At 33.9% G+C, this 12,929-nt stretch overlaps 1 protein-coding gene across 8 annotated transcripts; it reads right to left on the bottom strand.

Annotated features, from left to right (window-relative positions):
* Positions 1-52: 52 nt before the first annotated feature.
* LOC124303891 (cyclin-dependent kinase 8) lies at positions 53-8,812 on the bottom strand. Of its 8 annotated transcripts, none has more exons than XM_046761707.1 (13): positions 8,595-8,810; positions 8,223-8,325; positions 6,563-6,673; positions 5,788-5,928; positions 5,467-5,656; positions 5,270-5,384; positions 4,929-5,027; positions 4,677-4,749; positions 4,362-4,459; positions 4,159-4,264; positions 2,225-2,270; positions 2,023-2,102; positions 1,266-1,955 (listed from the first exon to the last, which is right to left on the bottom strand). In XM_046761707.1, exons 1-13 carry the CDS (start codon positions 8,735-8,737, stop codon positions 1,749-1,751), a joined length of 1,512 nt encoding a protein of 503 aa, XP_046617663.1. In that variant the 5' UTR covers positions 8,738-8,810; the 3' UTR covers positions 1,266-1,748. The 8 variants fall into 8 exon arrangements, 5 of the variants coding, with proteins under 5 accessions (XP_046617664.1, XP_046617663.1, XP_046617665.1 ...); XM_046761710.1 differs by having other exon boundaries at positions 1,782-1,939; positions 8,595-8,809; XR_006908015.1 differs by having other exon boundaries at positions 1,878-1,939; positions 2,204-2,270; positions 8,595-8,809.
* Between the last annotated feature and the right edge of the window lie 4,117 nt (positions 8,813-12,929).

Genomic DNA, 12,929 nt, shown 5'->3' with positions numbered 1-12,929 from the left:
ATTTCTGTTCGAAAAGATAGATCCTTAAAATTTCAATTCACATACATACAAATTACCTCGAAAGTATCTTTATATGTAAGCATAATATATATATATATATATATATATATATACATATATATATATATATATTATATATATATATATAAATAGATTCGTAATATTAAAATTGAAATAAAATACATAGGTAATTCATTTGGACAATGATATTTAATCAATGATTCTCTAAAAACGTTGATGGAAGTTTGATTGTTGAGTAGGCTGCGTAGTAGAATAAACCATACCAGTCGGCTGCTGATGTGTCATAGTGTGGTTCTGGTGCTGATGAAACTCTGATCCTCCATGCGGCCCATTCAGTCTTACTCGTTTGGAATTTTGAGCGTGGCCATGTTCATTATTTCCCTGTAGCTGCTGATTCTGTTGCTGAAATAATTGTAACAGTTAATTTCGAACGCTTATCGCTGAAAATAAACATATAACAATTATTTAATCGACAGCTTAACACCCATCATTTGCTTTTCCAATACTTCGGAACAAAAGATATGTATCAAAGAATAAAAAAAAACCAAACAGAAAAATATCATTCAAGATATGCACATTTATTTTTTATACTTTAGAAGTTATGAACAGGCATGAATCTGCGCTTTGACTCTGCTTGCAAAAATGGCTTTCTTATGTTAAAATACTATCCAAGTCATAAATTTTTCATGGCAAAGTGTGTTACTCGCATCCCGATAAACTTGATTTCGTCGATCAGCTAAAGTCACCGAAAACTTTTCTTATAATTACAATAAAAATAAGCTTTCACCAACAATAAAAGTTTGGTTTTATTTTATCACATGCTTCACTCTTACGCATATTACTGTCAAAGTATTAAAAAAAGACCAGGTGGAAATGTTTCCGATTGATCATAAACAATAAATAATATTTCATTTTTAAAGAGAAGGGTGTTAACACTAATTCATTACTACATTTTGTTCAATTGAAATTGATTTATTAACAATAGTACTTAACGTATAACAGTATAAAATGCTCAATGTATCTAATTTCAAATGTAGGAATACTTGAAATAAACTTGTTGAAAAAATACGTTAATTATAATATCCCACCTTTTTTAAAATCAAATATAATTCTAGCACCTATGATTTAGTTGCAACAAAATGTCTCAGAATAATTGAAGCCCGAAACAATCAATATATTCGGGCATTTTATTCATGTGACAGAATTATTATTATTATTATCGTTGTTATTATTACTATTACTATTTATTTACATATATTTATATCTGAAACAATCATTTTCCATATAGCCTATTGAAAACAACTTGATGACGTTGTTCATAAGAAAACTCGTTTCCAATTTGCAACGCGTATAGTATTATATGGTATAATATTATAGCGGAAATAGTATTCTGTCCGAGCAATGAAAGTATTGTACACTTGTAGAGGTTAATTCTAAAACTAAGAGCGTAGAGAGTGCTTTTATCGTAATTTCCCAATGAACCTTTGCAGGTACATCCAAGATTTGGCAAAAATTATCGATTTGGGTCAAGTGGAAATAATATTACTAATATAAATAGGAAAGAAAAAAGAAAAACAAAATCTCAGTCATCCAAATCGATAGTATATACGTTTGAATTTTTAGAATTTTTTCTTTTACTTATATTGTCGGTGGTGCTTCAAATATTGACTATGATTTGTAAAAATGAAATATTTTGATGGATATAAATCTTTCATAAAAATTCGGCGTTACGTATCATTTGATTCAGATATATCCAGTGTACGCATAATCGAATTTGTTGCAGTTAACACAAGTGAACTGCAGTCGCTACTGAAATTGATAATCCCTTGTAGCTCATTTTCTTGTAAATAAGAGCTTGGCCCAAACATGGTGATAAACCATAGATTGCCTTTCACATTCCATTTAGATTCTCCAGAATCTGAAATTTTATACAACTGATCAATATACATAAACAAACGTTGTCAGTACATACGTTTCTCTATAATTACGAATGATTTTCACCTTGTATGATAATTTTTCAGTCTTAACAAGTCCTTGACTCAATGAGTTTGATTGCTTCTTTACACTGCACGCGGAATTTCCTAGAAGCATAATTAATAAAAAATTAGTAATTGTTTTCATTACACTACGAATTATTAAAAGACTGGAAGTACTCTGTATATATTTTTATGGACAATCTTACCCTACGGTTTTGGAGCCTCACCATAAACTTGGCACGTACCTCCCTGTGTTGCGTTGACACACTGATTCTGCAACATAGAATAGTTACGTGTACATGAATAAGGTAACACGGAACTATTCTTAGTTATATTCCGAGATGGAATTCGACATTAAAAATCAATGGCAAATTCGTTATTTTAAACAATGATACAAAATTTGTGTCGTCTCAATAGACTGTATAATTATTTCTATCGCAAACTTTATTCTTATCTTCATGCAATTCTTATAAGCAGTGGATAAAAAATCTGTACATACTTCAATTTCGCGTTTAAAAAAATTGGGAAATATTGTTATATTTCTGATGTGGATCAAAATTTTGAAAACCCGATTAACGCCACAAATAGCGCTTGGACATATTCAGACAATTGAGATGCGAAAATAAGAATTTTGTTATTTGGAGTCTGTAGTGATACATACCTGCTGAAAATGTTGCAGAATATATTGTTTTTTTTTTGTTTAATGCAAAAATTAGACTATCGCTTGCACGAAAATGAATTATGTGCATGAGTGGTCGTGTTTTTCTTTTGTTCTTTGTTTTAGTCGTGTTTTTGTTTCGTTTATTGTTTTACTACACCACTTAACCAGGGATTCTGTGCATGCACAAGCAAGGTTGATATGTTAGTACGCCTACAAAAATATTGAGACAACCAGGCTAACCTTGTACATACAGTCAATGTAATCTCATGATGTTCGCAGTAAACAGTTGCCCACATTTTTAACATTTAGCTGACACCTACGAAGAACGAAATATAATATAATTAAACAGCAATCTGAGGGAATTTTGTCGATTGCTCTAGAAATTTACTTCCCTTCTCAAACTTACACACAATTATCATACTATCTCATCGACAGTTGAACCAAAAAAAAAAAAAAAACGATTGAGTAACTTATCCAGACATGTTATGGCTGGTTATAGGAGTTTGTATTTACCTGCATTTATTTGTTACAGCTAGCCTTACCACTAAAAATCCGAGGAACACCTTATAAAATTTAATTACGTTATAAGTATTTGTCTATCGTTTATTTTCTCAGCCATTGCGTGAACAAATTTTTGTACTAAACTTTGAGACCATAATAGCAGCGTCAATATTCCATAGCAAAAAAATCTTCTAAGTAAGATTATTTAATTACCATTATGTGTAGTCTGAACAATGTAAGGAAGTGAAACACCAACATAACATTGTCTTATTACTTCAAGGAAGTTGTTTCACATCACTGCTACACAATTCATTGTTAGAACTAATCACACTTATCATTGGAACGTCTAATGATAAACGGGAACAATTTGTGTACACGTGCTTTGTAATTTTACAAAGCAACTGCAAGGCACAGAGCCCACAGTTCACCTTTGTCAGGTCAACTTCCGCAACTATGATTCGATTCACACGGAGATTTTTATTTCGAACAGCATTGTTTGCAAGTTTCTAAAAACTTCTTCACAACTTTGTTGTAGATTTTATTGCTCCGTGAACTATTTGTAATATTATGAACTTTAGTCTATACACCGACAGAAATAAAAATAAAAGTGTCTAATAATGTCAGACTGTGTGTTATTCGCATTTATCTTTGTCCTACGTAATACAGAACGCATAGTTTCAATTATAGAGTTCCATAGATATATTTCAATCTAGGATGTTCAGACTCTGCACTTATCACGTGCCAATCTCAATGTCAAATAGTAAATGAAGTAAAATATTAACATTGTAAACTAACTTAACTTAACAACCAGAACGAGAAAACAAATATAATGTTAAATTCAATTCTCTCAGGATATAGTAAAGAAAAAAGAATGTAGGTAAAGGAAAGCAGAGAGAACAGAAAATAAAATACAAGGATGGATGCCAGCATTGAAGAGTTAAACATAACAAAATCAAAATCAAACAATGGTATTGCAAAGATTAAAAAAAGTATACTTACTGTTTGCTGCTGATTTTGTCTTGCTTTGTTTTCACTTTTTTCTTCAGTATCATCATCAGTCAAAAACTCTCTTTTTGGATACGGGATGGGGCAACCAGCAAAAATACTGAAAATATAAGACAGTTCGTGAATCTACTGAAAATACCGAATCAAAAACCACGAGTTTCAAAAGACAAACAGCAGAATTTAGGGTGTCGACTTACTCTTGCGTCGGCAAAGGTTCTTCCTGAAAATAGGCATCCTGCATGGAATGTTCTGATGTTATCCTTTTGTTAGGATCCATCATCAGTAGTTTCTGCAGCTAAATTCAAAGAAAGAATTACGGATAACTCGTAGCCACTATTGAAATCCTTAGTTATCATGTAGAGGTACAAGACAAGCAACTAGCAAAGTTTGTCTAATCTTTGAATTATGTAACTTCGATGAAATGAATACTCTCAGTATGCATTTCGATTGTAAATTCACAAAGATAATCAGACTTAATGGTACAACTAATTATTAGCAGCTAAGAGTTTTACCAAATTGAAAGCCTTGCTGTCCGGTTTAATCTTATGGCGATCCATGTATTTAGTTAAGGAACAATTGGCATAACTGTAAAGATAAATCAAGTCAATATGAAGTAAGTATTGCAATGAATAAATGCGAGATATTAAAATACTGAATTCAGATCATTCAACTTTTGAACGACCAGCTTGTAAATGTAGAAAATACAGACGATTGACAAAATTGATTGTATGACATAAAATATCAGTGAATGAAACTTTGCTTACTTTGATCGCTTAAAGTCTTTGAGGAGTGTAGGATGCTCTGGCATTCTTTTTATATCTTCCCAATCTTTTTCCAATGGAAATCCCATTACATTGAATATTCTGGTAAATAAACAGAAAAATTAACAATTTAACCAACGCCGTTACTGTGTGGAGACAATAGGATCAATTTGAGAATTCTTTTCATTTGCTATCTGCCATTATTTTACAGTATGTTCCTAGTATATTTATGCGCTTTCACGACAGACTCACTTACATTATGACGCAGTTTCTTAGTCACAGTGAAAGGCTTAAAGTTTCCGAAAGTACAATGTCAGCTTCTACAATATACTTCAAAAGCTTACCTATCGAGCTGATCGTGATGATACGGATTACTTGTCTTGATATCTTCTTGTCTGCAGTGAAATATGGGCTCTGATGTCAGTAATTCCGCAAATATACATCCAATTGCCCAGATATCTAAGGATGTTTAAAAAATAAATAAAATTAAAATTCTTATGAGATTGTGAATACCGTTGTACAGGTAAGTATGGGTATATACCAATTGCTTTTGTATAATGCCTTGCACCCAGCAGCAGCTCCGGAGCTCTGTACCAAAACGTAACGACCACAGGATCCAAATCTGCTAAAGGTTTAAGGGGAGCATTGAACAAACGTGCGAATCCCATGTCAGCTATCTTTACTCGCCCTCTTTCCACACCTTCTCCCATCACTAGTATATTGGCAGGTTTCTGAAGATATACTTAGTTATACACACAATCGATCGAAAAATTACTTGGCTATTTTAGCAGATAATTAGGATGATTTTTAATAGCCAACTTCTATATACATCACTGTTCTACATATTCGAATTCCAACTTACTAGATCTCTGTGAAGAACCCAGTTTGAATGTAAATAATGAATTCCATCTAATATCTGATATAAAAGCGACTTTACCATGCCCTTCGGTACCATAACAGGTTTTTTATTCGCTTTGGCTGCTCTATGAAATTTTATGATATGCTGAAATTAATAATATTCATTAGAGGTTGCTTCTGAAGAACCTTTTCTGATACTATTTTTCAAAATGATGTTTTACTTTGTTCAACAATAAGTGAAATCTATGAAGTGTACAAACTATTTTCAGAGGCTGTAACTGGGAGTCTTTTTCTTCATATTCTATGTTACGTCTCAGACAAAAAAGTATGCTTAAATTTAAAAAATGAAACTTCTGGCCAATCTGTAAATACCTTACTCCCAGCATACAGTGCCAAAAAGTATACGAATGCATGGAATTCTCTGAGGAAAGACCGCTAGTATTATAAAGTAATAATTTTCTTTCTATATCCTTGGTTTTATATTACAATATTGGATGACGTGATATAAGTATAAATTGGAAAAGAAACACAGAAATAATACAAAAAATGATCATGATACTATCGTGACCATTCAGAACCAGATCAGAAATGGATACTAAAATATTACGTATAAGATTAGTACATGTCAAGTATGACTGTACTAAGGAACGGTAATATAAAAGATTTGTGAAACTTAATTCATTTCATGGCTAAAAACCCAAAATTAAATTATGATTGTAAAATATAAATATTCTGATAATGCATTTTAGATTATAAAACTGTATTGAATAGTGACATACCCATAGATCATGCTCTGCAAAATCAAAAAGCAGCCAAACCTTCCGATCATTGTGTGATAGAAACACACGTATCAATGTTATGACGTTTGTATGTTTCAATTCTCTAAGGAGCTATAAGATTTGAAGGAAAAAAAACATGTCGTTATTATCCAAAAATCTTGTGTACAGATTATATTTGAATCTGAGTGTTTTGGATATAGGTTACACAAGGTATCCAGTGACAAAAAATGCAAAATTTTCAACGGGTTGACGATTCACTTTTTCTGCAGAATTAAACGATTCTAGTATTGATCATGTCTACTTCTGAGTCAACTCCAGCCTTCAACTAATTTATAGTTTAAAATAACTATTCAATCAAACAAACTAATCTGAGTTCAAATAGTGACTATACGAGTTATCAAATAAACTTGGTAAACATCTGTGAAACTGACATAGTGGCACAAATATTTTAATCAAGATCCGCTAGAATTGACAAATTTCTAGGTCTCAAATTCTGTATTTTCAATGAGTTTTCTTTGTAATGACAAATCATGGAGTAGACGACACATGTTCATAAAAAAATGAAGTGCACAGTAAAGGTCCTGCGGTCGGTGGCGTAAAACCGCTTACTTTACTTTAAGAGCTTCCTATCAATGTACAGGTTATAACGTCGAACCATGATTACTGTTTTCAGAGGCTGATAATGCAGTGAAAATCTTTCACCAAAAATTTTTGCACAGGCTTGGAAATAAAGTACATTGGACTAAATTTTTGGAAATTTTCTGACTTCCCCTAAAAAGGCCCAATCGGACTTCAGAGGGTTCAAAGCTGATATGTGTATTTTGAAGAAATGTAGGACAATATAGATTTCAGATATTTCGAAAAAAAAAAAATCAATTTTTTCTAAAGCAACAATACTTTCTCTGGTCACTTTAGGATTTTTTAGTTACCATTAGGAATATTGAGATAGAGAAAAAAAATGTATATTATAGTTTCTATTGACATTTTATTTCCGCATCTTAGGATCCTGTAATTAATTTTAAATACCCAACTTTGAAATGTCTCAATTCACTGAATCTATCATCTCTGTGGAAATTATAGCAAGAAAAAACTAAAAAAAACTTATTCACCAAGTTTTTCATCAAGTTTTAGGGATTAGTTTTCATCAAATATTATTGGTTACTGATACTGCCTATCCTCTTGGAGAAATTAAAGGAAACTTCACCCTCAGTGAAAGGCTGACTTTGGTGAAGACCAAGTGTTATGAGTGACTGGATCATTACAGTTTTGATGTATATTCCACAATACATTCCGACAATTGTCTGACTTTTGCAATCCAGAAAGTTTGAGGTTTTTCAATACTCTTAACTTTTGAAGACATTGGAACCATCGAAAACTGATACACGGTGGTATTGTATCAGAAACAACTTTCAGTGACATTTCACAAAGAAAAAACATGTGACCCAAGTAACTTTTAGCCACTGCAGTGAAAGAGACGCCACTTGGTCTCTTTAGCGACAGATCTCAACATCAATCAGCGAAGGACCTATTTCTGTATTTCCTTGCTTATAGCTCATGACAATTTGTCGATAGCTTAAAATCGCCAGTCATTTCTCAAGTGTTATGCAAAAGTTAGAAACGTTTAAATCAAAATGTCATTATGTACAGTTGCTCTACTCACTGCTATCTCACGACATGCTGACATAGAAAGCCCAGTCCCTTCGATTTGTTTGAGACCAAAATCTTTAGTATCAGGACGTGATTTTAACTCGCTGTCAGGAACTCTGAAGTAAAAAAATCTGTGTTTAATAAGATTTTAAATGTGGAATGATACAAGAATGTTGAATTGGCAACCAGAAATACTATAATATTGGTCAAAATTAAAGACGTATGAAGTAACAGAAAACGTAAAAACTATACAAAACTTAATTTTGACTATTCGGACTTTGTCTATTTATATTGCTCAACGGTTCATACAACTTGTATTGTAAACATTCGATCGTGGAACGTATCACTTGAGTATTGAAGGTTAGATAAGTTACAATAAACTAACCCTTCTTTTCTCCTCGCCTTATATACATGACCGTACGTTCCCCTTCCAACCTTGCAGCCTTCAAATTCGAACAAATCTTCAACTTTCGTACGATCTTTCTGGGTTTTTACTTTAAATTCATAATCCATCATATTTGATGTCATTACATACAAACTAAATTATGACATCTTTCAATCCAAGTTGCAGGCTGAGGCTGAATTTTCACGGGCGTCAAATTGATGCTGCAGCGCTACGCCGTCGACGGCAACGGAAACGCTCGTGGATTGCCGCGCGCCAAAAACTCAAAACTACAGCGTTGAGTTAGCGGTCCTCATAAACGTTTTTATCGTAAGAATTAAAAACTCTACGATTGTTAATTGGAAGCTTAGAGCCGAAAGACATAGAAGGAGGAAGCAACACGCTGAAAAAGTGCCCCCGAGCCAATAAGAGAGAGGAACGTCGTAATAATACATGAGGTCTTCTTCTACGGTAGGTGCGAACATATCGTAATGGCACTACCATGTCACCTGGGGTGAGATATTTCTCCAATCAGACGTTTTACACATTTCAATTCGATTTTAACAGGATTTACCAAAGCTTTATTAAAGATTTCGGAAATCATAGCAGAAATCGCTTCAGATGTTGGTGAAAAAAGTTTCATCGGGAATACAAAAGATTTGATTAGCTGAAATAGACAAATGGTTTTATTAGCTGAAACAGACGAAGTTACACAAGATTAGCACAATGACAAAAGTGCATGCATCGACAAAAACTATGTCGAGCCCAATATCAACATTTGTGAAAACAGTCTTCTACTCTAGCATTTCTATGATTGAAGAAAAAGTCTACATTTTTTTAATACAAATCTGGAATTATTGACGTAAATATTTTGTTCGAGTAAGGACTTGTAAAAAAACGGTATGCTTGTAAAAAAAATTAGTTCATTACCTTGAAAAAAAAAAAGAAAATAAAATCACCAAAAAAATACTTTTGTACACTTTAGGTATGTTTTATAAATACTCACGATAAGATTCTCTACTATCACTGTACACTCCGCAATTTTTATCCCCGTGAATTGACCGTCGGCTTGCAAATGCCACGCTTTCTCTCAGAATCAAAAGGTATCAAGTCAACGCGCAAAAGGCGCGGTCAATTAAACTTGAAAACTCTGTTGAAAACTCGGTAAAAAAAATTGATCGAAAACCTGAATACTTAACACATCGAGAGTGCTTTACTTTTTCGTATACCGTTTACGAAATCGCTAAGCTAAAGCCGCGATCAATCGATTAGCATTATCAGGGCGGCGACATTTTGCTCAAATACAATTCCCTGACTTTTCCCATAAACAAATTCAGAACTCCCTGACGTTATTCCCACGAAAATTAGATAATGTTGGTCGGCTTTTACGACCAAAAGCTCCAGAAGCTGTGTATACACAGATACATCTTCAATATATAAATTTGGATCTACAAACACATAGTATTGCTTTGTTTCACACGAATAATTAGAAATTGAACGATTCTATTTCCGAAAGTTAGCTTAACTGAATTTACGAAGCATAGTTGAGGGTTGCAAAAGATTTATAAAGAAAGTACGTCTTTCCCTATGGTCCATCATAATTCCCTGACTTCTCCCGATAGATGACATTTCCCGGTTATCTCGGTCTGTGGCCACCCTACCCGATCACTCGATCACTCGCTCACTGGATCATTCGATTAGTCCGGGAGGTAGCGTCAAAAATTTCCGGATAATTTCGGCAAGTTTAATATGTTTTTTTTTAGTCATCTCTGTAATATATAACAGTAATATGAACGTTTTCCAACGCACCCCCACGACGGCGGATTACAGGAGGATTACAATCACAGCAAAAAATTAACAATAAAAATGTATAGCCGAATCCGCGAAACTTATCGTACGTTTCAATCGAAACATAAGAAACTTATAAAATGTCTTCCACTCACATAAGTATGCGCAAAATAATAGTTAAAAAACTCACACCCGCAAGGATGAAATTGATTACAATACTTCTTTTCATAGTACCAAATACACAAATAACAGTTCTCCACTTATAAGATATAATAGGGCGGTTCAGAAAAGGGCCTTTTTTTAGATCTAACTCTTCCCCGAGATTCTTGCACTTTTTCACTCAAAAATAGCTCACGCAAAAGAGCTGGGGTGGCAAAATTTTGTTACTACTTCCTCAACAACGTTCGTAGTACCGAAAAATCTATGTTGAAATACGCTGTGATATTTGAAAGTTACAAATTAATTTTCACGAATTTTCGGTAAGTTGTCTATTGCTTGTTATTGCTTATTGATCAATAAAATATGATGATCAAAACTTGTGAACTTTTTATTATTTGTAGAGTAGCTCAGTGAGTAGTAGAATTGATAAGGTATCGTATCGAATTTCGACCAGGAATTGTCATAAAAGAAATGTCGAAAAAAAATTGTAAAACAATTCTGACCCGTTCAAAATAAAATAATTCAACTATTTTCGCCCTTGACATTTTAATTTTAAACCCCATATTTCTCGAATTACGATGGATGTTCCGAAACTGAACTACTGACAAAAGGACAAAAGGTTACATAACTTTGCGGAAAAAAGTCGCAAACATTGAAAAAAGAAAAAAGAAGATTTTCAAGCTGAATCTCACCGCTTTGAAAATCCTTGCAAGAATAAATTCTTATTGCTATTTACCAAAAATTTACATGCGACTTTATGAAAGCGTCAGTCACGAAAAAACATGTTTAACATCGCCTAATGAGTACAAAGGTAGTAGAGAATTTTTCAGAAAAACATTAATGAAGCTGATTTTTTCTCCCGCCAAGCCATTTCTTTGCGCCTTTTTTGTCCCGACCGAAAATTTAAAAACTGATCCCGAATTTATGAATGGTACTGTGCGAGGAATCAATAATAGTTGACGATTTAGATAGATTCACCCAAAATTTTGAAACGATTAGTAAAGTCACGATGCCTTAACTTTTTTTCAATGGTAATAAAGGATTACGAAATGGAGGATCCCTCTATCAGTCGATCCTCAGGAAGAAATGTTCTTTTTCAGACAAGAAACAACACCAAAATCAACGAAACAATAACATTTTCATTTTACAAACGTGTGTCCACGTGAGACGCAATCCGCGAACCGAAATCCGAGACGCAACTCGCACGAAAGAAAACCACAATGGAAAATTATCGAGGCATTTTCTTGTTACAAAACGCTCGCGACTAGTCAGAAGTCCACCCGAGAGTAATTTCAATCTGTTAATAACCTGTTCAGCAAACTTTGTAAAGCTAAAATCTGAAAATTTTCAGCGTAAAAATTACACTCGATATTCAAAGCCCATTCACACGTTTTGTGTTGTAGTTGGCTGCTTTAACGGACTCAGTTAAACTTGTAAACAATGCAGCTACGCACTCACCGAAAGTCAGCCGCACAAACAATAACAAGTGACATCCGACGCAGAGTCGAGAATCGAAATCGCTAACAGTTGAAGATGCACAAAAGAATGAAAATTTAATACACGAAACTCACCATCGATGTCGCAGGCTGTTTTTATTCCAGTAACTTGGTTTTTTATGGACCATACGTTGCATGTCACTCATATATTATTCACAATAAGTTTCGTGAAGATACACTGACCGAATAACGTTACACCGCCGTTTTTTTTAGCCATACGGTATCAAATGCAAAGCCTGTACATGGCGATCTGAATTCTTGACTAACGACTGCCGTCTTTTCACTACGGCTGCTCCGAACCAACTGACGATCGTTGCGCTCGGAAACTAATCTCAACCGGTCGGAAACTTCATGCGAACTGCGCAGACGCAGTTAGATGTTTGAAAAATTACCGTCACACGCGGCGTCATGCGTCAATTGAAATTTTCTGGCGAATTCCAACCGAATAAAACACGTTCACCGAATATACATTCAGTCATTCCTGAAGGTTCGATTGGTGGGAAGAGTCCTGCAAAAATGATTCTGAGACGAAAAGTTTCCGAGCTCTGAAAATCGCAAACAAAGGAAGGTATGGATTTTTTCAGTCGAAATTTGGCCGATTTTGAAGAATACTTAAATCAATTTTTTGATACACTGTATCGACGTAATTTTGTAAAAGGAATCTATTATGCGCAGCCCGAATACGCCATTAGTTACTTCATCTTGTTTCTTCGTTTTCTCCATTTTTTCGCCCTTCCAATTAACAATCCTAAATTTTCTAATTCTTTGAATAAAAATGTAATTGCGATCCACTGACTTAACCACGTGAGTTTCGACGCGCGGCAGTTTGCCGTTGCGTCAGTACACATTTTCATGAGCTTCTCGTCGGCGTGACGCTGCCGCGTCAATTTGACGC

This window comes from Neodiprion virginianus, chromosome 4 (assembly GCF_021901495.1).
Source record: "Neodiprion virginianus isolate iyNeoVirg1 chromosome 4, iyNeoVirg1.1, whole genome shotgun sequence".
NCBI classification, from domain to species: Eukaryota; Metazoa; Arthropoda; class Insecta; order Hymenoptera; family Diprionidae; genus Neodiprion; species Neodiprion virginianus.
The sequence above is the reverse complement of the archived record's forward strand: the minus strand, read 5'-3'. Positions and strand labels throughout refer to the sequence as shown.